We start from the raw sequence: 21786 nt of genomic DNA on the forward strand, positions 1-21786 counted from the left end.
TGAGTATTTTGTGTAATCATGTAAAAGGGACTACAAGATTAGTTATCTAAATGATAAGAATACATTTTGTTCTTTTGACAAGGCAAAGAAAGCTATGAACAATAGCCAACCAAAAGTGTTTCCAATAAAAAATGAAACGAAATCGTTAACTACATCTTTAAATTCACACTCGAAAAAACAAAAAATGATGTCACCATTGTCTCCATTTTTATTTCTTTTTAAACATATACAAACGCATTTTTCACATTTAGTACAACATTTACAATCTGTTCCATTGGAGGAACATTTAGTATTTTTGCAGCAATCACAAGAATCAGGCGATTTGCAACAACATTGGCTGGCATCTGTTTTACAACAGTCACATTGAGTGCTTGGTTTTTTACAACAACAACATTTACGACATATACAGCAAAGACACTTCTTGGTACAACAACAACAGCAGCTGTCTTTAATTTGACATTCACACCCACTTTCCTTCTTACAACAACAAGTCTGTAACTCGTACTGAGTATGAAACCATGAGACATTTGAGTAGTAGGACAAAATAACAAAGCTACAAATTATCAATACATAAACGAACCCGTTATTATTAAATCTACTGTCAGACATTACAATACGACATATAAATAGAGCCACAAACAGAGCCAATGAGACGGATGATATTGGTAAGATAAACCATTTAATCATATCGGGATGATATTTTTCTTTGTATTCGTCTTTATATTTATCTACAATATAAATTGAACAGGTAGTAATTATTAAATCATTAAAAAAACACCAAATTAACACTACAATTAATGTCCAACAAAACACAAAACTAATCAAAATTGCCAAATTAGAAATTAAAAGTGCCACACTAAAAAGTCTAGCACAAAATTTCTTGGGTTCAATGTTTTTAATAAATTCATTTTTAAATTTAGGAACAGGCAGATTTGATGTACCTATGGATACATCCATCTCGTATGGAAAATAATAACATAATTGAATTGCAAAGAATGCAAAAAAACCTGTGTTCAATGTCCATAACATGCGATATCCAAAACGATATTTTGAAACTTTAATATAGAAAAACCTAAATAACAAAAACAATGTGAACATTCCTCCCCAGTGGATTAAGCTAAAGCGGTAAGACCTTTCAACATATGTGATTTGAAAATTATAATAGGTAAGCATATGAATGAACAAGAAGAAAGTGTATCCATAGATAACCAGAAACCCTGAGAAAAGGAAGATGACAGTTTTGCTAGGCTCCATTTTGGAGTACACGAATAAGAATATTTTACAAATGAATAAAACTATAAGTAACTTTAAAATGTTTTCGCTATTTTTGTTGCCATATTGAAATTGAAATCCAATTATAAAATGTGAAACGATGAAAAAGCATCCGAGATATATTAAAATCCATATGAATCTATGCCTATCATAATCGAATGAGACTAATTTACAAAACTTAAAAATTGTTACTATAACAGTAAACACGGTGCAAACGTAATAAAATGAAAATGAATAAAACACCATCATTGCTGTAACAGATTTTTGAAGACGGTAATGAGGCATTTTACATATGCAATATTCGGATTTAGTTTCATGGCTTTTATTATACAATGATTTAAATGATAGAGTGAGAAAAATAAATGGAATAAACCAGAAAATAACGTAAATAATTCTAAGGCTACTGAGGGTGAGTTCAGAAGATTGTTCTTGAGAATTATTATTTCCTTTCTTATCATTTTTTTGAATGATCTGAAATGCCACTGAAAAGATTGTTGCAACAAAAAGAAGTGAGATAATAGTGTACAGTGCGAGTTTTGGTGAAAACCTATAAATACAATCAAAAATATATTGGGAAATAAACCCAACCACAAAAACAACGGAATACGATATGCCCATGAGCGTTGACTCATACTCCCTATAGTTGTTACTTATGTAATGCATGATCTGGTGCTCTGCAGAGTGTGCAATACAAAATAAGACCATAGAAATTAGGCCATGTGTTCTGGTTCTGTAGAAAAAACATAAAAATGCCAAAATGTAGAGAATGTACAGGAAAGCAGATGTTAAGTGTACACTTATGAACTGATCTAGAGCGGATATGAATGGTATGGGAAGAAATACAAACAACAAAATGAATGGGAATACTGTCTGAAGGGTAGGATTGTTGAGGAAGTATGCGGAGAAAGTCTTCCTGTAAAACATGGCAGATGTAACTGGAATTGAAAATACAACCAGATTTGCCCACAACTCCCAGCATTTTAACTTTTGAGGTAAGCATTTAAAATCATGTTCAAAAAATTTATCACGGTTGTTATTTTTTTTGTCTTTTGAAATTATTTTTATGGGCATAAATGATAATGCCAATATAAATGATGGTACTATTCCCCAAATTATATAGGCTCCATAACCCTCATAATAGGTAATCCCAAACCTCTTAATAAGTTTATAAATAATCAAAGGTATTACTGAAGCGAAGTTCTCAAAGAATATCATCATTCCATCGGCCAAACTCTTGGCTTGAGGAAACATTCTCGCAAAGTGAATGGATGTGATAATGATCAGTCCACCAAACATCCCCCAACAACAAAAACTAAACTTGACAATAAAACTGCTGTCATGATAAAAGTACAATAATATGAATCCGTAAAATCCAAAAGCAAACCCACAAATCATAACGATGTATACGCCAAGAATGTCAACCAAGGGACCACCGATAGAGTATGCGATGAATTCGAAGAGAAATATATTGAGTGATAGGTTACCGATGGCATCCCTTTGTTTATCACAGACATACATCTCAGGAATAGATTCCCGTATCTCATTCTCAGTACACAAATGCTGAAATACCTTATCATTTACCAGGCTCCTCTCTATGGCAGGCCAATTATGATATGTACTAGACGATAGTGATAGTATAATACAAAACACGGCAAGTATACCAAAATTACTCAAGTTAAAAGGCTTCGATTGTTTAAGTGAGGTATCAGTACCACCTCCTCCAGAGGAAGAACTTGATGACCCTGATGCTCCGGAAGAACAAGCATCACCACCAGAGGAACAATTATTGTTGTTTTCGGAGGTCATCCTTCAATTAGTTATATTTCATACATTAAAAACAATTGTTTTAAAAAATCTGCTTTAATTTTAATGGAAGATTCTTACACACCCATATTGTAAATGAGTTATGAAAATACATGAAATTCTAAACACATAATAATGCTATATACCACAGATATTATAAAACAAAATAAACATAACAATCAAGTATTTATATTTACACAAAATTAATGATAAAAGCAGAAAATTAGTTATTTATTTCCCCATATGTTGAATGAAAGATGTTAATGAAATATAACTCTTTTATTATACTATTTGAATATTAATTAAGTTTAGAAATAATTTAAGTCATTTTATTTAAATGTGTAAATAAACTTCTATATATTAAGGCCTTAAATGTTGTTTATCAGTAAGATTCTGAGAAGGAATGTTGTGCCAACCAAAATCAATCAAAATGCAGTTGAAAATCAAAATAAGTTTGGAAGTAAGTGGTTTAAATCACGAGGATGGTCTAGAGATCCACTATGTACACTAGATAATATACCTCAATTCCAAGACGAACATCTCAATCATACCATAGACTCATGTGTCGATCTAGATAGGAAAATCATCAAACAAATCATATCCTTAAGAAACAACAAGGATGAAAGCTTTGAAACTTTATCTGATAATATCTATAATGACGATAATCACATAGATAGTCATTATAAGTCCTGCTTAAATGAATCATCATCACCCACTTATCGTTTGGGACAAGATTATCTTGATATTCTATTCAATCACAGAATATCTCAAAATCCTTCCAAACAACTCAGTGACAAAATCAATCACATTCTCGAATACACATCAAACTACAATCATCTATCAAGTGTACACTTGCCACTTAAGATACATTCTAATAATAAAAACAAGGAGTTAAATATTGACAAAATTGATAGTCCAAATGATCATGATATATCGCAATTTTCTGATTATTTTCATCTTCGACAGTTTTCTTCACTTTTTCATAAATATTTTACGCATTCAATTAAAGTATATGGGCGTAATTCTGATTATTTTTTAAACCACATTTTATCAAATTCAGTCTCTCCAATGTCATTAAATGATGTTTCACATAGTTTTTTATTGGATTCTAACGGTGTCGTTATTGATACATGTCTACTGGTGAAACTAGATGGGTTTTACCTATTGATTGTCAACGGAAATAAGAAAAACGTCTTGCTAGATTATATTAGTGCATATGCAGTTCACCTTAAGGGTATAGGAATGGACATTTCAGTAAATCCGCTAGAAAATCAGACCGTTGTTGTCTTGTACGGACCAAAATCATACAATGTCTTGAGTAAACTATTGTCTGAAAAATCTCAAGAAATCTCAATTTATGAGCCTGACGGATCACTTGAGAAGCCTACTTCACAATATCTACGTTACTTTATGAAAAGTTTTTACATAAATTTTAAAGATTACCCAGAAAGGATTGTATGCTATAGGGTCCTGGACGTTGAAGACGGTTTCGAGTTTGTTATACCCAACGAATACCGTAGTGAATTTGAAGAGTAAGTTTATTTTTATAAATAAATTGTAGATTGTTATTGTCAATTGAATCAGTGAAGACCATTGGATTTGAGACTTACGATATAGCAAGACTGGAAAGTGGTATAATCAGACCCGATTTGGACCTAACCCCGGAGTCTACACCCATGCATTGCTCTCTCATGTGGAACTTAGATATTAATAAAATCAGAAAAAGAATAGTTTTTGGCCATAAACACCTCGGCCGCGCTATGGTTGATGGAGTTTCAAAAGTGTACGTGTGCTCATTTAACTTAATTTTAGGCGTGTCGGCTTGATATCTAATAAAATGATAACACCGTCCTGCACAATTTTAACCAGCTCTACTAGGATGCCCATAGGTAAAATTACCTCCTCTGCGTTCAGTCCAGCACTGGGAATGTACATTGCGCACTGTTACGTCAATTGTGATTATGCAAAACATGATTTGGTATTTAAAAATATATTACATAACATTTTAGCCAGTTGTAATCAGCATACCGCGACAGCCTGACGATTCAGTTTCAAAGTCTAAATATAAAAAATACTACAGGACCGGAATTCTGAAAAGTTTCTGTAGAGGGACTATAGTAAGGCTACCATTTCTAAAGTCTAGATATCAAGTAAAAGATCAGGAGAAAAGGCTTAGAAATAATTCTCTTGTATTGAATAAAAAGGCTGAAGAATCTTGTGTTTCAAAAGAGATAATTAAGGAAGAATCAAGAGAAGCGCGAAAGACTAGGAAACAGATTTGGAAGGATGTTATAAGAAATCACAGGAAAAAGCTCAATAAAACATTGGAAATGGCATGTAACAAATGGGAAGAAATTAATGAAGAGTCTGTAAATAATGAGTTTGAGGAAAAAGAAGGAACACACGAATTTAAAATAACCGAAAGGATTAACATAATTCCTGAAGCCAAGATTGATTTAAAAGACGTATTGGAATATTACAAAGCTAGACATGATGTTGAGGTTACACATCGTCATAGAAGATACAGACCTATTCAGTACACAATAAATTAATATTTAACAGTTTGTACACTGATAGATTCCATGTATATTCTCATAAATGTAAGTTACACAATTATAAAAAAACAATTTCCCATGTAATATAATCTACATCTTTTATTTTAAAAGAACACACTCTAATTCAGTTGTAATTTTTGACTCTTTTATGTGTTATTGAAAATTCTTGTAGTGCATCTAGAATCCAACTTGAACAACCTAATCACATATAATTTTATTCAGCTATTTTATAAATGTGTATAATATTTGTCAATTAATTTTATAAATACTTAAACAATATGACGATTTTAAATAACTTTTGTATCATAATTTTTATATTATTAGTCCGTAGATTCCGGCATTCTTTGTATATACTTCCTTCCTTCTTTTATTTTGTAAATCACTGCGAATCAACTTCAGTCACGTTAGGTATCGATTGGGGAGAAGAATTCGTTGAAGCTTCCATCGCCTTCAGAGGCCACAGACCTGATATTCTACTCACAGGAACAGGGAGCAGGAAATTTGAAAACGCAGTTTATTTGCTAGGAGATACGAGATTATTCGATAAGGAAGCGTCCTCATTCTCAGTAAAGGACCCAACCAAAACCTTACAGAAATCAGCACACCTCCTAGGAGTTCCATTCACCTCTAACTCAAAATGGAGCAGAATATCAACATTAAAAGCATCAGAGGTTGCGGAAACCCTCAAAAAAAATAATGTACCATTCCATTGGGATTATACGCCGTACGAGTTCGGCGTTTCTAAGGACGGACAACTACACCTCAAGGTACTGAAGGACTCAATGGTCGGCCTCGAAGAAGCAACCGGACACTTCTTTAATCACCTGAAATACGTAGCCCTCGAGAAGCTCCTGTCCTTGAAGGCAATAGATTCCTTTGATTCCAACGTGGAGATGTTGGCGGTGATCTCAATCCCCTGCAACTACACCCAGAACCAAAGGAAGGCGCTGGTTTTCGCAGCAGAAAGCGCCGGCTTGAAAGTAGTGGACCTAGTCCACGGCATATCAGCAGCAGCCTGGTTCCATACACTGGAAATGTCGCCAGGAACCAGGAAAATAATGTACTACGACCTGGGAAGTTATGGAGCCAACGTGGGGGTTGTGGAAGCCAAAGTACCGCCACGAAAGTCCAAGGAAATACCTCATATAAGAACTCTTTCATGCGTTACATATCCAGGAATTGGAGGAAGACAACATGATTTACTGCTTGCAGAGTATTTGAGGAACAAATTTGAAACTGAAAACGATCTGAAGTTGATGCCAGGAAACCCAAAATCCTTACAAAAACTGCTAAAGAACTCAAACAAGGCCAAAATGAAGTTATCGCTATCAAATTCCGCTTCAGTTGAAGTGGACAACTTGGTGAAGAACAAACACCTCAACGTTAAGGTGACGAGGTCGGAGTTCGACAAATTATTGGAGCCAGTCCTCAAAGAGTTACACGTGCCAATTAACATGGCCTTGGAGAAGGCAAATTTGAAATTTAGTGATTTGGATAGTGTTGAGATGCTGGGAGGAGCTTGGAGAGTACCCTCAGTTACAGCCAAGTTATCGGAAATTGTAAACCCACTACGGTTAGGATTTCATTTAAACGCAGAGGAATCGATAGCAATGGGCTGCGGTTATCTCGCAGCAGCCCACAACCCATTTTTCAGAATGAAAAAAATAGAACTTTTTGACAATGCAGTTTATGAATACGTTTTACATGTCAAAGGACCAGATTTGGACAAAAGGGTCACTTTGTACAAGCCAATTGACAGAATTAATAACGCCAAAAAAGTAAAAGTTAACACTGTTAACAATTTCAATGTAACGATTTACGAGACTTCAGACCCCAATGATCCTTCTAGTGAAGTGAAGGTTTTAGATTACAAAATAAAGGGGGTTGACGATTTACTCTCAAAACACAAGAATGATATGCTGGCTCAGGTGACCCTGTCATTTAAAACAGAAAATGGCCTGATTAGTCTCAACAAAGTGTTTGCAAAGCCAGTTAAAAAAGCTCCAGAAACTCCAAAAACTGAAACCTCAAAATCTGATACTGATCCAAGTCATGAAGAGGCTTCTGGTCCCGAATCCAAAACCGAGTCTGAAACTAAAACTTCTGACGGTACAGATAGTGGTTATGAATCTGATGGTTCTCAAGAGACTTCTGAACCAGAAAAACCTCAAGATAAATCTTTAGATGATGAACCTGAATCTGCTAAAAAGCCAGATGAGGCATCTAAAACCACCGAAGGTGAAACATCTGTTGGTGAATTTGCCAAAGATACTGACAAAAATCTAGATTTAAAACCGAGTTCAGAGCCAGGTTCTGAAGACACAGATTTGAAGGATAAGGACCAAGAAACCCCTGAATCTCAAACAAAAGTTTCTTCAGAAACCACACCTGGGACAGGAGATCTCAATGATGATAAGTCAACCGATCAGAAGGATGAGAATAAATTGGATGATCAAAAAGATAAATCAACAACAGATCAAGAGGATAAATCAGCAACAGAACAAAAAGATAAAACTAGTGAACAGAAGGATAAAATGAGTGAACAGAAGGATAAAACCACTAAAGAACCAACTGATGATCATGTAAATTTAGAATTTGTGGACAACACAGTTAATGTATACCATGATAAAAAACTAAATGAGAGTAAGAATAACATACAGTTATTGGTAAACAAGGACAAGGCTACAATTGAGCGCAGCCAATTAAAAAACCGACTTGAATCAACACTATACAAGTACAAGGGTGTTTTGAAGTCAGACGACTTCAAGTCTGCATGTAAACCAAATGAAGAAGAGACTTTGTCAGAAAAGGTCAAGTCCCTTCTTGAATGGTTCGATGAAAACTCTTACTCAGCTACATCCGAGGTATTGAATAAACATTTGGATGAACTTAATAACTTGGGTAATCCCATTTACACCAGGATGAATAATAACCTTAATCGGGAATCTGTGGTTAAGTTTGGAGATGATAATTTTAATGAATTACACGAAAGGCTCAACAAACTACTCGAGGAGAAACCCTTTCTTAAAGACCAAAACGCATCTCTGGACCTCTTCAACAACAATTTCAGCTGGTGGGACCAGGTTAAAAAGGACCAGGCCAGCCTACCTCTTCATGAGGATGGACTCTTCGACTTGCCCATGATCAAGACTAAGCTGGACATCTGTAGGCTAGTTTTAAGGAACCTTGAGTCGATTCCTCCTCCTGTGGAACCCAAGGAAACTTCTGATGAAACAAGCCCCCAGCCAGATTCGACCACAGCTCAGCCTGACACACCTGGTGAATCCACTCCTGAGCCTTCTGAACCTACCCAAACCCCTTCAACTGATACCAAAGAGGTACCTGATGCTGTTTATTCTCAGCCCGAGATCGAGACTGAAAAGCACTCCGAGTTATAATTTACTACATTTTATACATGGATCTAATTATTCTTCCCTCACTAGTTATTTAAATATTAATATAAATATTAATATAATTAATAGTTGTAAAATATTTTAATATTTTTATTTAATAAATAATTTAACTAATCGTAAAATAATTAAATTAATAAATTTAATGAAAAGATTAAATTTATTAAATGCGAGTGATTGGTTTATCCAAATCCTGTGAAGAATGTCTGTGTTCCAGGGCACTAGTGCTCGTGTCCCCGTTTAAATCTAAGTTCCTGGTTGGCAGGTTGTTCCAGTTTGCGATAAATACAGTGTCAGGCAGCAGCATGTCCAAATCCTCTCCACTATTGTTCATGCCCATGCCACTGCTGCTGCTGCTGCCAGGGTTCATCTGGGCAGAATTGCTCATCATAGTATTACCGTTGGACATCATGGAGGTTCCATTCATTGGGCTGGTATTTCCCATGTTTCGGCTTGACGTGAGTGGGTTGAGCCTGAAGCTGTTGAGGCGGTTATTGGCGAGGCCGTCAAGAGCATGAGGGTCAAACCTCTGCCTGGCAGCCTCCCTCAGACAACCCCAATATAAATCATTGAGTGGGCTAACCCTTGAGCTGGGACTCGGTAATGGATGACCAGCTGCTACATTACCATTGTTAATGTTGGCTGAAGCAGTGGGAGTGTTTGAACCTGGCTGAAACGTAAAATTATTGGAACGGCTGCTAATTGAGTTAGAGTTATTTGGGCTTGGAATATGGACGGGGTTAGTGTATGAGGGCTGGTAAAAGGTCATATATCCGCTGGGATGCATTGGATGTTCCATCAAATCAATACCAATAGAAGAGTTTGAACCCATTCCCTGAGGGTGAACGTTAACGCCATTAGGACCACCAGTCAAATTTGTTATATTAATTGGATTACCAAAGTTACCATTGTTCATGTTGCCACCATTAGCTATATTGTTACCATTAGTCATGTTGCCACCGTTAGCAATGATTGAACCACTAACCATGTTATTAACATTTGGTATGTTGTTGACATTGACTAGATTTGGGGTGGGAATCATACCGTTGACAGCTTGAGAGCCAAAAACTGGTGCAGAATTTAAGTTCATGTCAACATTGTGGTTCCCGGCATTTGGGGCTTCAAAGTTCGTGTAATCGGCAGGCGGGTTTGATGGAGTGAGAGTGAGCCAAGTCTTCTCGAAGTAAGGCAATGATTTGTCAACCGTCAAATTTATGACTGAACGTCCGACTTGGACTGCAAGTGGCTCGTCTGATGAAACAATTCTGGACCTCTTCATTGCAACCAGAGTTCCAAACTTTGAGTCGTGGTCCTCAAGGTAAAACTGGCCATTTTCGTACCTGATGTTGGCGTGATATCGGCTAATGGAGACATCTGGGATTCTCAAATCAGATTCGTGTCCTCTTCCCAGCTTTAAATCCTTCGAGTCCCTCATTGACACCAAGTGAACTCCTCTCACAGCTTGGGGAGTAGTGTTTTCGAGCACTAGAAATGGAGTCTGCATTTTAGGCATCTTTACAATCTGGATCAACTCTCCGTTTTGTCTGATAAAGCATGGATAGTTTGTCTTGCAAAGCTCACAAGAAACTTCCTTTATAAATACTATTGAGGGGAGTGGATCTTCTCCTCGGAGGCTCCACTTGGAGTCAATCCACTTCCTTAGACACTCCACGTGGACGTACTTGATGCTTCCTTTGCATTCGCATGCACAAATTAATCGGTCTGACTCGAAGGTTGCTCTCTTTTCAAGGTTATCAATTGACGTATCTTGGACACTCGGGTCCAAACTACTCGTGTTACTGTTGATTGGGTGTGAATATATATCCATCTTCCCTGATCCAGAATCAACATCCAAACTAGTGTCATTGCTACTATTGTTTGCCGGTGTTGTATTTGGCGTGTTGTCTGACGATGGGTAGTGAAGGTACCCCTCAGATAAACAGATTCTGCACTGGATATTGCACTGTTCTTCAAAGGTGATTGTTTTATCTGGAATCACCCCGTCAAACAACTTAACGATTTGTGAGTCATTTGTCTCATCACAATTATACCCACTGTCAGAGTATCCCATTGTATGATCACTACTACTATCTGGAGTCTCTACATTTGGTCCTGCGACCAGCTGCTTTACTCGGAGGCGGAATCTTCCTAGTTTAATAATATCGTTTTCTTGGAGAGCGTATCTTTGTGACGGAAGTGTCCTAACTATTAACCATAGTTTCTGTGGGCTCAGAAGTGAGCCTTGTATTTTTTCTGCTGGAGCTACTATGTAATCTCCGTTTCTATTGCAGACTATGTTCAGCAGGTGGTCATGTTCTCTATCCACGTTGTTATTGTAGTCGATAACGCTGACTTCTGAGTCATTTCTGAGCACCTTCAGTGGGCACGACGTTGCAAAATGGGAAACTTTAACATGTTGGTGCGTTTCATAGTCAAACAGGTCGTGACTATCTCTCAGCCACGTCCTTGAACTGACTCTGAGCATATATGGTCGAGATAAACTAGTTGTGTACATTATATTCTTTAGAATTTACAAAAGCCTATAAAATGGTTTTAGCTGAGTTTATCTATATATAGGAATCGCATGTTTGAGAAAGTTGGTAGGCCGGACTAGAATTACAAGTATGGTAAATCCGGATTAATTCAGAATGTTTCCAAAATAATTGGCAATTAATTAAATTGTAAAAATAAAGTTTATGTTTTTATGTTATATCCTAGAGACCACGGCAACTAGATATAAGTTCCTATGTTGGGTTGAAATTTTCCTATTAGCAGTGTTGCTGTAATATTTACAATTTTGTGACAAGTTTTATTGCATTATTGAGCGATTGATTTCACACCTCTATGAAATTCGACAACACATCATTCTCTCTCGTTTTAATTAAGACACCATCAAGACAGTATAGCCTTCCAATAAATATTAAATTCCTTTCACGTCAAATTTAAATTATTTTAGTCCAAAAATTACTATAATGCCATAAATTACTTTTCTTCTAATCAAATTTAACAATTTCGTGACATTACTGAATTAAGATTCAAAAGCAGGGAAAATTTTTACACAAACATTTCATATTATGTAATTTCACTATTATACACTCTTATATTAATAAACTGAAATTAAATTTTCAATATAAAATGAAATTTTATTTTGGTTCATTATATGTCAACACTTTATTATTTAGGTCCCAATCTACTAACTAAATCCTGGCTTCCATAATTTCTCTGCTTTTGCGATCCTTATAATTTTAGATAAAATAATTTTAATTAGTAATATCTAGGTTTACTAACCTCTAAAAGTGTATTTGACTGCCGACCTTCAATACCAATGACCTTCTCGATATTAGCCTTTTAGTACTTGGATACTATATTTTAATTTTTATCAAGTCTCAATTTACAAAATTGAGTGAAATATATTTATGCTTTATCGAATTTTTTTTATTGAAAAATGGATTTTCGGTGAATTGGTTTCACGTGTTTGATGATTCTTTCACAAAATCCACACCTTTTGTGGAAACAAGGGCTTTTATCTAAAATCCAAAGGTTATAGATAAAATTTGATTAAATCTTTGAGATAAATCCTTTATTAAGAATTCAAAATGTGTAAAGTATTTAACCTTATATTATTGATCAGAACAATAGATTAAGCAGCAGTATATGATTTATAGGCTACTTAATATATAATTTAAACGGTTTTGATTTTACACATATCCACAAATTTATTCGCTAATTTAGTGTATATTTGTTGCATGCATACTTCCTTCTGCACGAAATCTGCATATACCATCTAAAAATTTATTGAGCGATCACTATACTCAGATATCCTTCTATATACCAAAAATACAAAATTATTGAGAAATATGATAAATGGATATGTGATTAACCTTGTTTACTGGAAGATTCCAGTGGCATTACTAATCATTAACCACAACAATCAATTATTAAAAGAAAAACATAAAAATATTAAATAATCATCAATTTATATTTTTTAGCAATTAATTATTAAATTTATTTTTGGAATCTTGAAATGTGTATTAGATAGAGGAAGTAATCCTAATATTGAAAATTTAAAAATTATAATTAAAATTTTTAAAAAATAAAATGTATTAGGTTATTAAAAAATAAGAACATAATTTTAAAAATATGTTGAAATATTAAAATATTCTGTCAGATTGAATATAAGATCAATTTTATAATTGTTGAACATAATATCAGATCATATTTCATTTACCAAATATCTTTATATAACAGATCCAATTAAATTAATCATTTCCATAATGAATTTAGAAATTTTCAGTTCTGAATTAATAATTTCTTAAAATGTAATCTATTGTGTAATAGAATAGGAAAGAAGGTTATTTCATAGAATAAAACATGGAAGAACTAGTTAGATAACAATATATAATGAATTGAAACAATTAATAATCACAACTAACTAACAAAAGTTTATTCCTTTTTAATTAATAAAACATAAATTCGGGCCCCATCTCACTTTTGTTCTACATTTTCATATAATTTTTTTTACCTAACTATATATTTTTTTATATATATTCTTTTATATTGTAAATTATTTTTATAATTAATAATTTATTTTTATTTTGCTCATTGCCTTTCTCCATAATCTTTTGTCCCAAAAATCCCTTTATTTTTTTTAAAGGTTAGATTTTCTTGAACGGCTATGCCTTGTTTTAATTGTTCTTAATTAATAAGTTGGGAATCTTCCACTTGCTTACTTAATTTCTGTTACCTGTAATTACCTTACACCACCTTTCATTGTTTCCCGAAATTATACTTATATGAAACATTTCTTAAAACATTCATGGGTCGCCCTTGGGGCAGGAGTTGTCACTGTAACGGCTTTATATGCGCTTTCATTTGTTCCCTGGGTTCGAGTTAGCCTAACTGAACTTGGTTTGTACTGTTGTGACCCTCTATTACACTGTCTTGATGCTGCGAAGAGAAAGGTCGCATCTTCTCTTAGAAATAAAGGGTTGTTGTTCGTGGATGATTTGTCCAATGCCCAGCTGAGTTGTATTTTTGAAGTGGCTGACTTTTTCAGGAAAAAACTTAACCAGCGACTAAATCTTGAACTCCTGGCCGGAAAGGTCATGACAACCCTCTTCTGCGAACCCAGTACTAGGACAAGATGTTCATTCGAGACGGCAATGCTAAAGTTAGGTGGTAAGGTGGTTTCAGTGACTGATTCTGGATCATCATTCACAAAGGGCGAAAGCATCGATGATTCAGTTAGAGTTTTATCGTCATACAGTGACGTTTTGGTGCTCCGTCACCCTGAAACTAATGTTATTCAACGTGTTAAACACCAATGTATGGTTCCTTTGATTAATGCAGGAGATGGTTCAGGAGAACACCCAACTCAAGCACTACTTGATTTATATACCATCAATAGATACTTCCCAGTATTCTCATCTGAAAAGGAGATTACAGTGTGTTTGGTAGGAGACCTTAAATATGCTAGGACAACTCACTCTCTTGTAAGGCTTTTGAGTCGATTTAATGTTGTTTTGAGATACGTCTCAACACCCTCACTTCAAATGCCAACTCAAATTCAACGTGAAGTTGAACAGAACTTTGCAAAATACGTAACTACTAACTACTAACTACTAATTATATATATATTTAATCTAGTTTATTTATGGTAATAATTTATTAGAATATTCCTGATTTGGCTTTTCCAAGGCAAACTAGTTTCAAAAAGCTTAGTGATGCACTTGATAATGTGGATGTCATTTATGTTACAAGAATTCAAAAGGAACGAATGACACCTTCAGAACTCCCATCACCAAAGGAGTCCTTTAAAGTTGACAAGAATGTAATGTCAGTGCTACCAAAACATGCCAAGGTATTTAAATTTACCCACTAAATGTCAAAATTAATTTAGGTTTTACACCCATTACCGAGAGTGGAAGAGGTTTCGTTAGACGTCGATTCTGACGAAAGGTGCGTATTCTTCGAACAAGCTGAAAACGGATTATATGTTAGAATGGCTCTGCTGTATCTGATTTTAAACAAGTGTTAAACTTTTAATTTTTAAACATTTTAAATTTACAATGTATTAAATATGTACAGAGTAGTTTAGAGGATCATATTAGTTTACTGCATTTCCTGCTCCTTCGTAGGTTTCCAGTTTTCAATCTGAAGATTAAGTTATGGTGTTACTAACCTTTGAGGACGTGGCAGTGGTTCCATAAAGGCCAATGTGGGCGATTTTCGTGCACTCGTTTCCATAGTTCTCGGCTAATTCAAATGATTGATTCTTGAACCTACCAACGTAAACTGCAAGACTGTTGACGTTCTGGAATCTAACGTAACGGAGCAAAACTTTCTCTCCAGCCTCAACATGAGCTCTTTCAAGAGTCTAATAAAATTACAAAAATAGAACAAACCAGTTCTTGAGTACAAGGATCAGATTCTACAATTTGTTAAAATCAAGGCAAATTTATTAAAATACCTGCATCTTGAAAATCAAGGTCTTCACAATTTATGAAAAGACGAAGAGTCTTTGGAGCAGTGCCAGAAGCCACACCGTCGGGAAGCGACTTGACAATCATTGAGTGGATTTTGACAGGGTTCAAGAATTTATACTTAACCAAAAGCTGCTCACTCTCCCCAGGCGAAGATTGCAAGTAAGAATCAATTCCAGGAGTCAGAGTATTGGTGACTCTATGTAAAGAATCTTCATTTAGGCACTCCAAAGATGATTTATCGACCTGATCACTCAAGCTAAAACTTTATTAAAATTTACAAGCACACCTGGTTAAAACGTCCATTCCTCTATTTAAACATATCTAAATTACAAAATGAATATTTAGAATCTTTAATCAAGATTAATATCAAAAGTACAATTAACCAAACGAAACCAACTTAGAGTTAATAAATTATATAAAAATTAAACATGTTTAATAATTTATAAAATTGTTTAAATAAACATAAAAATGATAATATAAAAAACTAAATGTACAATAATTTATAGGTTTGTTATTGGGACTAAGAACAAGTGTTTATTTATGAATCCAATTTATATATTTTAATTTATGTACCATATAAACAACTGTATTTTATTTAATTTATGTGTAAAACAGTGATATTTTATTAAATGGTAATATTCTAGAGTATTACATTTTTCTCCATGAAGGAGAATGAAATCGCTTTAACATTTATTAATCGAATAGGTTTAGAAAATATCAAAAATAAGGAAATTTATGAATCTATTAAGAATTGCCTTTTCAATACTGAAGTAAAAACAACTAATTCCTCAAATACAACACAAACTACAAACCTTCAAAATGAAACAAATAATTTCAACACCTCAAATGAAAAGTTAAAACTTAAAAAAAATCAAATTACTTTCAAAACTTCAAATTTGCAAGGTGAAAACCTAATTCAAGTACAACTATTACAACATTTAGTTTATCTCAGAAATGAATCTAACGACGACACACATGATTCCTCATTTAAGGATGATCTTAAATCAAAATCACTTCTGATTTTCTCAAAGAATTTGTTAATTGAATTTAAGAGGAATAGTAGTTGGTATTCAATTTTAGATGATACACCAGAAGATGGACCAGAAAAAACATTAAAAGGGATTGATAAATTGATTGCCCTAGTATTATGTTTAAGAAGACTAGAAAAATATACAAATATTGAATCCTCGGTAGTTTCTCTTTTGGCAAGCAATGTTTTATTCAGTTTCAGATACACTTTTCAGTCAGAAACAAGTAATTTATCTGTAGTAGATCACCCAGAGTGGGCCATAGATTATATGAAAAACACTGTAAAAAAATATGCGAGAGTGTTTAAGAATGTAAAAAGTGAGTTGAAATTCGATACCACAAAGTATTTTAATGCATTGATACCTCAACCATATTCCGATGATCCAAGTTTATTGGAGGAGTTCAGTATGATATGTAAAGAAATAGGAATGGATGAGATTATTTCAAATTGGTCGATGTTATTGGCAAAGGAAACTAGATTGTTTGTGTACAGTAGATTGCCATTTCTGGTGTATGATTACTTTTTGGAAAATGATTATAGTAGATTAGAGTTATCCCAGTTAATAAAATTAATTGGAACTCCAGATTCTTCAAATCTTCTTGAAGTTAGTAGGTCGACCTTTGAAGACGAGAAGGTAAACAGCGTCATATATACAATGATGAACTCACTAGTCAATTTCGCTATGTATTTGAGAAGTTTTGACCAGTATGCAAGCTTTGAATTGTTTTCAGATTTTGATAATAATACTCTAGTACCATATATAATGATACAGCTATATCATTATCCACTAATAACTGATGGTCCTAATAACATAGATGGTCCTAACCTTATACATAGTTCTAATGTTGGAGATGGTTTTAATCAACCAGACCTAAATTCAAGTCTAGAAGATTTTAATCATAATTCTAGTGTGAATCCAGATACATTGACTTCTAATGATAAATGTAATAGAATTGATAGTAAAATAATGCTTTGTTTTGATTCTAATATACTATTTGGTTGTTTGGACGCTTTGTTGGAGATGGAAAATGCTCATGTTATGACACTAATGAGGAAATTGGTAAGTATTGAATCATTCAGTGATTCTATCGGAGTTCGATCAGGACTCACAGCTAATATGTACCTACAAGACCGCCACTTTCTCACACAAGTTTCAAATCTTCTAACGGCTTTGTTAAACAGAATTGAATTACGCTGTCAATGCTTAAGATTCTTGGAATCCAAGAAAAAATACGTCTCAAAAGTAATCGTTCCAATGTTAGACTACTTTGTGGAAAATGTAAAACAGATATGGAACTCACTGGACAGTATACTTGACTCTTGCACAATATCATGTCTTCTTATGGAATCAGCGACTTCACTATATGAGTTTTTCCAAGAATTCCCACTCTCTGAACTCATGCCAGAGTCATTATCAAAACTGGAAACGGTTAATCAGAAAATGATCACAATCTTCGATCAATACTTTGTGGAGCTCTATTATGATTCATTCAAACATGTACACAGACAACCACTTGAAGTTCTCAATACAATTACCAACAAATTATTACGTAATCAAATATTTATTATATTTAGTATATTATGTACTAATAATATTTTAACGCTGTATTTTTAAATTAATGTTTTTTTAGAAATTTGTGCACTGTGTAGTTATAAAAATTATAAAAAGATTGTTACACAAGCCATCACATCGATGGAAAAGTTGTTAGTATCAATTTTGATACCTAATAAATCAATAGTGTTCATTCTCGAGGACGAAGATGATGTGGAAACAACACTGAGCAACTGTCAGTACATGTTAGATTGTGTAAGGAAGTTAGTGGAGCCTGTGGATTTTAAGGAAAGTGTGCAAATGGTACAGGATATGGTTGTAATCCTGAGTATGGAGACGGTAGAGCTGAACACATCTGCTGAGTACTTAAATCTACTGGGAACAACTAAAATTTCTGGGAAAGGTTCCGGTAATGACAAGCACGGTCAAGAATCTCGGGACAAATCCAAGTAATTTTAAACAAAACTAATATTTTGTAGGAATGGTGAGGCATCTGAGACCTTCCTTTCCAGTGTTCTTTACGATGATTTTGAAGGAGATGTACCTGAAGACATACACAATAGTCTAATAGTCTCGAAAATAAAAGAAAAGTTAAAGGTACCAAATAATTAATATATTAGCATTATTAGACTAAATAAATATATTTAGACTAAATAAATAATTTTTAGAATTAAATTTTTTAGACTTAAAAAAATAATGTTTAGATTAAAAAATTAAGTTTATCTCAAACGTACACATTAATTATCCACATACTCTCGGCATATGACTCAGACCAACTCCCACCAGAGGAATTCTAACACAAACTCATAATTTTAATTTATTTTAATTTTTATACATGATTGATCATAATTCCAATGTTAGAAACGTCCCTCATGTAGATGGAAACTACCACACCCTGTGCTACATAAAAGGTAAGGAGAATTTAGTAATTTCGTGAATCTTTAGTTGAAATCAGTAAAGAAATCTCATCCATCGCAAAAAAGGCATATAATACCCTGTTTAATCTGGAAAAATTAAACAATGTGTTGTTCTCAGAACAGCCTACACAAGCAGACTCAGATTATACCCATTCTGACATTGATATGGACCTAGACTCCCAAACAAACTCTACAAGATTAAGTCCCAGCTATGCCCATTTATCATTATGTAAACCGTTATATCTAAGAAGACAATTTATTGATTCATTTCTGGAAAAACTTAAAAACACACTTCAAAATTTAAAGCCGTAACCATAAATCTTTTTATTATTTTTTAGCTTTTATTTAATTCTTGAGAACCGAGTATCAATTTGTGCAAATGAAAATTTAAACCGCTATTTCGCAGTATCGTTCGTCGACAAAGCATGCCGTGATGACACAGTAAGCCCGATCTTAAATTTATAATTCATAGGTACTTCCAATAATTGACCGTGTTGACCAAGTTGTGGAGTCTTTCGGCTTCGAAAAGTATTATGAACAAAGGAAACCACATGTTTCCTTCGCCTCAACGAGGGTTTGTACCAGGATTTATAATCATTTTAGGACCTTTCACTGGCTCTGAGCGAGTTATACAAGAGCACTGACCCTTCTGAAGGCTCACATTCATCCAATTACTGGACTAACATTGACTATTTTCTTGAAAAATGTGATAACCTTCCTCAGGAAGCTATCAACTACTACGATGCAACTTCCGTTAATTATACTTTTACATTCCAGGGTTCTGACCTTGAGGACACAACTATGAACAATGAGGACAAAATATGTCTTTATGTGGATGAAATTCACGTCTTAGTTGGTTCTCGTGACCATGTAATTAAGCTTGTTTAATTTTTCTTTAATATTGGGGAATAATTGAGGAAAATAGAAAATTTCATTCACCTCAAATTCCACATATAATATTATTATCTTATTAAATAAATTATTTATATAATATTATTATTTATATACTCTAATTATTTATATACTCTAATATTCATGTATTAAATATTGGTTATAATGGGAGAAATGGAATTAGATGATTTGAGAAAACTTGTAGAGGAACAAAAAATGATAATCATTAAGAAAGATGAAATGATCCAATCTCTGTTTTTGGCACTAGATAAAGCTTATTCTCAATTAAATTTTCAATCAGATGACGGTAAGTTATTCATAACACAAAGTATATTCAAGTTTAGAAATCCAAAATGAACCTAAAAGAAATGTTAGACCACAATTTAAATTTGCTTTAGTTGATATCTGGAAATGACTCTTATAATTCAGAACCAACAGACAATTCTGTATTATTAGATGATTCAATTTTTTCCAATAACCAGACCCAAAAACATAATTCTTGTATGCTGGTATGATTTATGGTTTAATATTGAGTTTAGTGTTTATTTCCACTAAATGATTCTCTTCATGGTTCAAAATACCCCAAAACCTTTAATTTATATTGTGGTAATTGTGTTTATGTATTTGGTGATTTAGGCCACAAATTCCATTTACTCTGTCTTTACGAGACTGTTCAGAGAAGAGAATGTAGAAAGGTAATTTAACTTTAGTTAACTAAGATTAGGTTTGTGGAGAATGCTGGACTGATATTGATTCTGATGATCAGGAAACTATTTTAAGTTGTGGGAAAATTGAAAAGAAACGTATTTGCAAGGAAAGTAAAGATATAGCCAATAAGATTTTAAAAGGTATTCAATAATATTTTGTAATTCACAATACATCAAATGTCATGAATCTAATAAATTTATGAATTACCAAATATGTGTGAAATAATAAATTATGGTTATAGTGAGTCTAATGAACTGTCGATTTCCTTAATTAATGTTTTAACATCAACGAGCCCTACTAATTTCTTGAATAAACTTCCTCTAACAAATAACAAAAGAGACGGTAGTGCTGTGATTTGGAACTGTTCCAAATGTCTTTTATCCTGGTCCACGTCTACAGAGTGTATTCTCAGTTTATCACTTTTATAGTGTGATCTGATCACCTCCTAATAATAAATATGAACATAGTTAGTACCAAATTTTCATTCATTCTTTGACACGGTCCACACCTATTTTAAATTATAACTCGAGGTCTTACCATGTCGCGAAAAAGTCAACTAAAAGAACTCCATTTGACGTCTTGTTTTCCTCAATTAGCTATAGAATTTTGACTAATTTATTAATACCTGGTTTAAATCTGGGTAACCTTGTTCTCTTCCTGATCCAAATCTTGAGAATTTGCTTATCCTATTACTGAACAAATTATCATCCAGTGGGCATGATTTGGAAATGTTGTGGCTTCTAATGAAGGAGTAGGAGGTGTATGGATTCTCTGTATGGCCAAAATTCATGTTATTTATGTTCTCAGTACTGGAATCCTAAAAATAAATAATCTTGTGTGTGGATTTTTAGTTACTTCCGTGTCATTTTGTGATTCTTCTGATTTTACTGAATTTTTTTCCTCTAGATTCTCAAAAGTGTATGAGAATGGAATTACATGGTGGTTTATTGGGAATTCATATTCGAAGTATTCTATATTGATAGGGTTGATTTTGGAATCCTTGGCGATTTTGGAATCTTCTGAGTTTTCAGCATTTTTTCTACAATGAACTACATTTATTAATGTTATTAAACAAAAAAAAGAGTTTATATAAATCATTTTACGGTATTTTTACCTCTAAATATTATATTAACTTAAAATCACATCAATACATATAACTAAAG

General features: G+C 33.6%; 10 protein-coding genes across 10 annotated transcripts, besides 25 other annotated features; 6 read left to right on the top strand and 4 right to left on the bottom strand.

Annotated features, from left to right (window-relative positions):
• Window positions 1-42: 42 nt before the first annotated feature.
• On the bottom strand, window positions 43-3078 carry TA20630 (integral membrane protein, putative; the record flags this gene model as incomplete). Its single annotated transcript, XM_949192.1, has 4 exons — window positions 43-1449; window positions 1480-1819; window positions 1856-2427; window positions 2461-3078. 4 exons carry the CDS (start codon window positions 3076-3078, stop codon window positions 43-45), a joined length of 2937 nt encoding a protein of 978 aa, XP_954285.1.
• Window positions 76-144: a sequence feature (20 probable transmembrane helices predicted for TA20630 by TMHMM2.0 at aa 107-129, 133-155, 162-184, 218-240, 293-315, 325-347, 381-398, 402-424, 444-466, 495-517, 524-546, 556-574, 581-603, 618-640, 652-674, 704-726, 728-750, 765-787, 800-822 and 946-968).
• Window positions 514-582: a sequence feature (20 probable transmembrane helices predicted for TA20630 by TMHMM2.0 at aa 107-129, 133-155, 162-184, 218-240, 293-315, 325-347, 381-398, 402-424, 444-466, 495-517, 524-546, 556-574, 581-603, 618-640, 652-674, 704-726, 728-750, 765-787, 800-822 and 946-968).
• Window positions 619-687: a sequence feature (20 probable transmembrane helices predicted for TA20630 by TMHMM2.0 at aa 107-129, 133-155, 162-184, 218-240, 293-315, 325-347, 381-398, 402-424, 444-466, 495-517, 524-546, 556-574, 581-603, 618-640, 652-674, 704-726, 728-750, 765-787, 800-822 and 946-968).
• Window positions 730-798: a sequence feature (20 probable transmembrane helices predicted for TA20630 by TMHMM2.0 at aa 107-129, 133-155, 162-184, 218-240, 293-315, 325-347, 381-398, 402-424, 444-466, 495-517, 524-546, 556-574, 581-603, 618-640, 652-674, 704-726, 728-750, 765-787, 800-822 and 946-968).
• Window positions 802-870: a sequence feature (20 probable transmembrane helices predicted for TA20630 by TMHMM2.0 at aa 107-129, 133-155, 162-184, 218-240, 293-315, 325-347, 381-398, 402-424, 444-466, 495-517, 524-546, 556-574, 581-603, 618-640, 652-674, 704-726, 728-750, 765-787, 800-822 and 946-968).
• Window positions 958-1026: a sequence feature (20 probable transmembrane helices predicted for TA20630 by TMHMM2.0 at aa 107-129, 133-155, 162-184, 218-240, 293-315, 325-347, 381-398, 402-424, 444-466, 495-517, 524-546, 556-574, 581-603, 618-640, 652-674, 704-726, 728-750, 765-787, 800-822 and 946-968).
• Window positions 1060-1128: a sequence feature (20 probable transmembrane helices predicted for TA20630 by TMHMM2.0 at aa 107-129, 133-155, 162-184, 218-240, 293-315, 325-347, 381-398, 402-424, 444-466, 495-517, 524-546, 556-574, 581-603, 618-640, 652-674, 704-726, 728-750, 765-787, 800-822 and 946-968).
• Window positions 1171-1239: a sequence feature (20 probable transmembrane helices predicted for TA20630 by TMHMM2.0 at aa 107-129, 133-155, 162-184, 218-240, 293-315, 325-347, 381-398, 402-424, 444-466, 495-517, 524-546, 556-574, 581-603, 618-640, 652-674, 704-726, 728-750, 765-787, 800-822 and 946-968).
• Window positions 1258-1314: a sequence feature (20 probable transmembrane helices predicted for TA20630 by TMHMM2.0 at aa 107-129, 133-155, 162-184, 218-240, 293-315, 325-347, 381-398, 402-424, 444-466, 495-517, 524-546, 556-574, 581-603, 618-640, 652-674, 704-726, 728-750, 765-787, 800-822 and 946-968).
• Window positions 1342-1410: a sequence feature (20 probable transmembrane helices predicted for TA20630 by TMHMM2.0 at aa 107-129, 133-155, 162-184, 218-240, 293-315, 325-347, 381-398, 402-424, 444-466, 495-517, 524-546, 556-574, 581-603, 618-640, 652-674, 704-726, 728-750, 765-787, 800-822 and 946-968).
• Window positions 1429-1449: a sequence feature (20 probable transmembrane helices predicted for TA20630 by TMHMM2.0 at aa 107-129, 133-155, 162-184, 218-240, 293-315, 325-347, 381-398, 402-424, 444-466, 495-517, 524-546, 556-574, 581-603, 618-640, 652-674, 704-726, 728-750, 765-787, 800-822 and 946-968).
• Window positions 1480-1527: a sequence feature (20 probable transmembrane helices predicted for TA20630 by TMHMM2.0 at aa 107-129, 133-155, 162-184, 218-240, 293-315, 325-347, 381-398, 402-424, 444-466, 495-517, 524-546, 556-574, 581-603, 618-640, 652-674, 704-726, 728-750, 765-787, 800-822 and 946-968).
• Window positions 1612-1680: a sequence feature (20 probable transmembrane helices predicted for TA20630 by TMHMM2.0 at aa 107-129, 133-155, 162-184, 218-240, 293-315, 325-347, 381-398, 402-424, 444-466, 495-517, 524-546, 556-574, 581-603, 618-640, 652-674, 704-726, 728-750, 765-787, 800-822 and 946-968).
• Window positions 1738-1806: a sequence feature (20 probable transmembrane helices predicted for TA20630 by TMHMM2.0 at aa 107-129, 133-155, 162-184, 218-240, 293-315, 325-347, 381-398, 402-424, 444-466, 495-517, 524-546, 556-574, 581-603, 618-640, 652-674, 704-726, 728-750, 765-787, 800-822 and 946-968).
• Window positions 1816-1819: a sequence feature (20 probable transmembrane helices predicted for TA20630 by TMHMM2.0 at aa 107-129, 133-155, 162-184, 218-240, 293-315, 325-347, 381-398, 402-424, 444-466, 495-517, 524-546, 556-574, 581-603, 618-640, 652-674, 704-726, 728-750, 765-787, 800-822 and 946-968).
• Window positions 1856-1905: a sequence feature (20 probable transmembrane helices predicted for TA20630 by TMHMM2.0 at aa 107-129, 133-155, 162-184, 218-240, 293-315, 325-347, 381-398, 402-424, 444-466, 495-517, 524-546, 556-574, 581-603, 618-640, 652-674, 704-726, 728-750, 765-787, 800-822 and 946-968).
• Window positions 2005-2073: a sequence feature (20 probable transmembrane helices predicted for TA20630 by TMHMM2.0 at aa 107-129, 133-155, 162-184, 218-240, 293-315, 325-347, 381-398, 402-424, 444-466, 495-517, 524-546, 556-574, 581-603, 618-640, 652-674, 704-726, 728-750, 765-787, 800-822 and 946-968).
• Window positions 2101-2169: a sequence feature (20 probable transmembrane helices predicted for TA20630 by TMHMM2.0 at aa 107-129, 133-155, 162-184, 218-240, 293-315, 325-347, 381-398, 402-424, 444-466, 495-517, 524-546, 556-574, 581-603, 618-640, 652-674, 704-726, 728-750, 765-787, 800-822 and 946-968).
• Window positions 2326-2394: a sequence feature (20 probable transmembrane helices predicted for TA20630 by TMHMM2.0 at aa 107-129, 133-155, 162-184, 218-240, 293-315, 325-347, 381-398, 402-424, 444-466, 495-517, 524-546, 556-574, 581-603, 618-640, 652-674, 704-726, 728-750, 765-787, 800-822 and 946-968).
• Window positions 2527-2595: a sequence feature (20 probable transmembrane helices predicted for TA20630 by TMHMM2.0 at aa 107-129, 133-155, 162-184, 218-240, 293-315, 325-347, 381-398, 402-424, 444-466, 495-517, 524-546, 556-574, 581-603, 618-640, 652-674, 704-726, 728-750, 765-787, 800-822 and 946-968).
• Window positions 2614-2682: a sequence feature (20 probable transmembrane helices predicted for TA20630 by TMHMM2.0 at aa 107-129, 133-155, 162-184, 218-240, 293-315, 325-347, 381-398, 402-424, 444-466, 495-517, 524-546, 556-574, 581-603, 618-640, 652-674, 704-726, 728-750, 765-787, 800-822 and 946-968).
• Window positions 2692-2760: a sequence feature (20 probable transmembrane helices predicted for TA20630 by TMHMM2.0 at aa 107-129, 133-155, 162-184, 218-240, 293-315, 325-347, 381-398, 402-424, 444-466, 495-517, 524-546, 556-574, 581-603, 618-640, 652-674, 704-726, 728-750, 765-787, 800-822 and 946-968).
• Window positions 3079-3447: 369 nt separating the features above from the next.
• TA20635 (glycine cleavage complex t-protein, putative) lies at window positions 3448-5627 on the top strand (the record flags this gene model as incomplete). Its single annotated transcript, XM_949193.1, has 6 exons — window positions 3448-4093; window positions 4136-4492; window positions 4523-4607; window positions 4637-4858; window positions 4888-5053; window positions 5085-5627. The coding sequence occupies 6 exons, from the start codon at window positions 3448-3450 to the stop codon at window positions 5625-5627; spliced, it is 2019 nt and encodes a 672-aa protein (XP_954286.1).
• A 281-nt stretch (window positions 5628-5908) lies between these two features.
• Window positions 5909-5962: a sequence feature (Signal peptide predicted for TA20640 by SignalP 2.0 HMM (Signal peptide probability 0.621, signal anchor probability 0.018) with cleavage site probability 0.310 between residues 18 and 19).
• On the top strand, window positions 5909-9028 carry TA20640 (HSP70 chaperone, putative; the record flags this gene model as incomplete). The annotated part of the gene is made up of 1 exon (XM_949194.1): window positions 5909-9028. The coding sequence occupies one exon, from the start codon at window positions 5909-5911 to the stop codon at window positions 9026-9028; it is 3120 nt and encodes a 1039-aa protein (XP_954287.1).
• Window positions 9029-9203: 175 nt separating this feature from the next.
• Window positions 9204-11555, bottom strand: TA20645 (FHA domain protein, putative; the record flags this gene model as incomplete). Its single annotated transcript, XM_949195.1, has 1 exon — window positions 9204-11555. One exon carries the CDS (start codon window positions 11553-11555, stop codon window positions 9204-9206), a length of 2352 nt encoding a protein of 783 aa, XP_954288.1.
• Window positions 11556-13833: 2278 nt separating this feature from the next.
• On the top strand, window positions 13834-15077 carry TA20650 (aspartate transcarbamoylase, putative; the record flags this gene model as incomplete). Its single annotated transcript, XM_949196.1, has 3 exons — window positions 13834-14640; window positions 14712-14900; window positions 14940-15077. 3 exons carry the CDS (start codon window positions 13834-13836, stop codon window positions 15075-15077), a joined length of 1134 nt encoding a protein of 377 aa, XP_954289.1.
• Window positions 13858-13926: a sequence feature (1 probable transmembrane helix predicted for TA20650 by TMHMM2.0 at aa 9-31).
• Window positions 15078-15200: 123 nt separating the features above from the next.
• Window positions 15201-15828, bottom strand: TA20655 (protein, thioredoxin-like; the record flags this gene model as incomplete). The annotated part of the gene is made up of 4 exons (XM_949197.1): window positions 15201-15416; window positions 15445-15470; window positions 15510-15781; window positions 15812-15828. 4 exons carry the CDS (start codon window positions 15826-15828, stop codon window positions 15201-15203), a joined length of 531 nt encoding a protein of 176 aa, XP_954290.1.
• Window positions 15829-16187: 359 nt separating this feature from the next.
• Window positions 16188-18904, top strand: TA20660 (uncharacterized protein; the record flags this gene model as incomplete). Its single annotated transcript, XM_949198.1, has 4 exons — window positions 16188-18129; window positions 18187-18556; window positions 18587-18704; window positions 18812-18904. 4 exons carry the CDS (start codon window positions 16188-16190, stop codon window positions 18902-18904), a joined length of 2523 nt encoding a protein of 840 aa, XP_954291.1.
• Window positions 18905-18942: 38 nt separating this feature from the next.
• Window positions 18943-19912, top strand: TA20665 (uncharacterized protein; the record flags this gene model as incomplete). Its single annotated transcript, XM_949199.1, has 5 exons — window positions 18943-19018; window positions 19053-19332; window positions 19363-19465; window positions 19497-19598; window positions 19628-19912. The coding sequence occupies 5 exons, from the start codon at window positions 18943-18945 to the stop codon at window positions 19910-19912; spliced, it is 846 nt and encodes a 281-aa protein (XP_954292.1).
• Window positions 19913-20080: 168 nt separating this feature from the next.
• Window positions 20081-20774, top strand: TA20670 (uncharacterized protein; the record flags this gene model as incomplete). The annotated part of the gene is made up of 4 exons (XM_949200.1): window positions 20081-20243; window positions 20354-20424; window positions 20455-20610; window positions 20640-20774. 4 exons carry the CDS (start codon window positions 20081-20083, stop codon window positions 20772-20774), a joined length of 525 nt encoding a protein of 174 aa, XP_954293.1.
• An 84-nt stretch (window positions 20775-20858) lies between these two features.
• On the bottom strand, window positions 20859-21721 carry TA20675 (thioredoxin-like protein, putative; the record flags this gene model as incomplete). The annotated part of the gene is made up of 3 exons (XM_949201.1): window positions 20859-21068; window positions 21249-21440; window positions 21479-21721. 3 exons carry the CDS (start codon window positions 21719-21721, stop codon window positions 20859-20861), a joined length of 645 nt encoding a protein of 214 aa, XP_954294.1.
• Window positions 21665-21721: a sequence feature (Signal peptide predicted for TA20675 by SignalP 2.0 HMM (Signal peptide probability 0.874, signal anchor probability 0.001) with cleavage site probability 0.846 between residues 19 and 20).
• Window positions 21722-21786: the final 65 nt, after the last annotated feature.

This window comes from Theileria annulata, chromosome 1, assembly GCF_000003225.4.
Source record: "Theileria annulata chromosome 1, complete sequence, *** SEQUENCING IN PROGRESS ***".
Lineage (NCBI taxonomy): Eukaryota > Apicomplexa > Aconoidasida > Piroplasmida > Theileriidae > Theileria > Theileria annulata.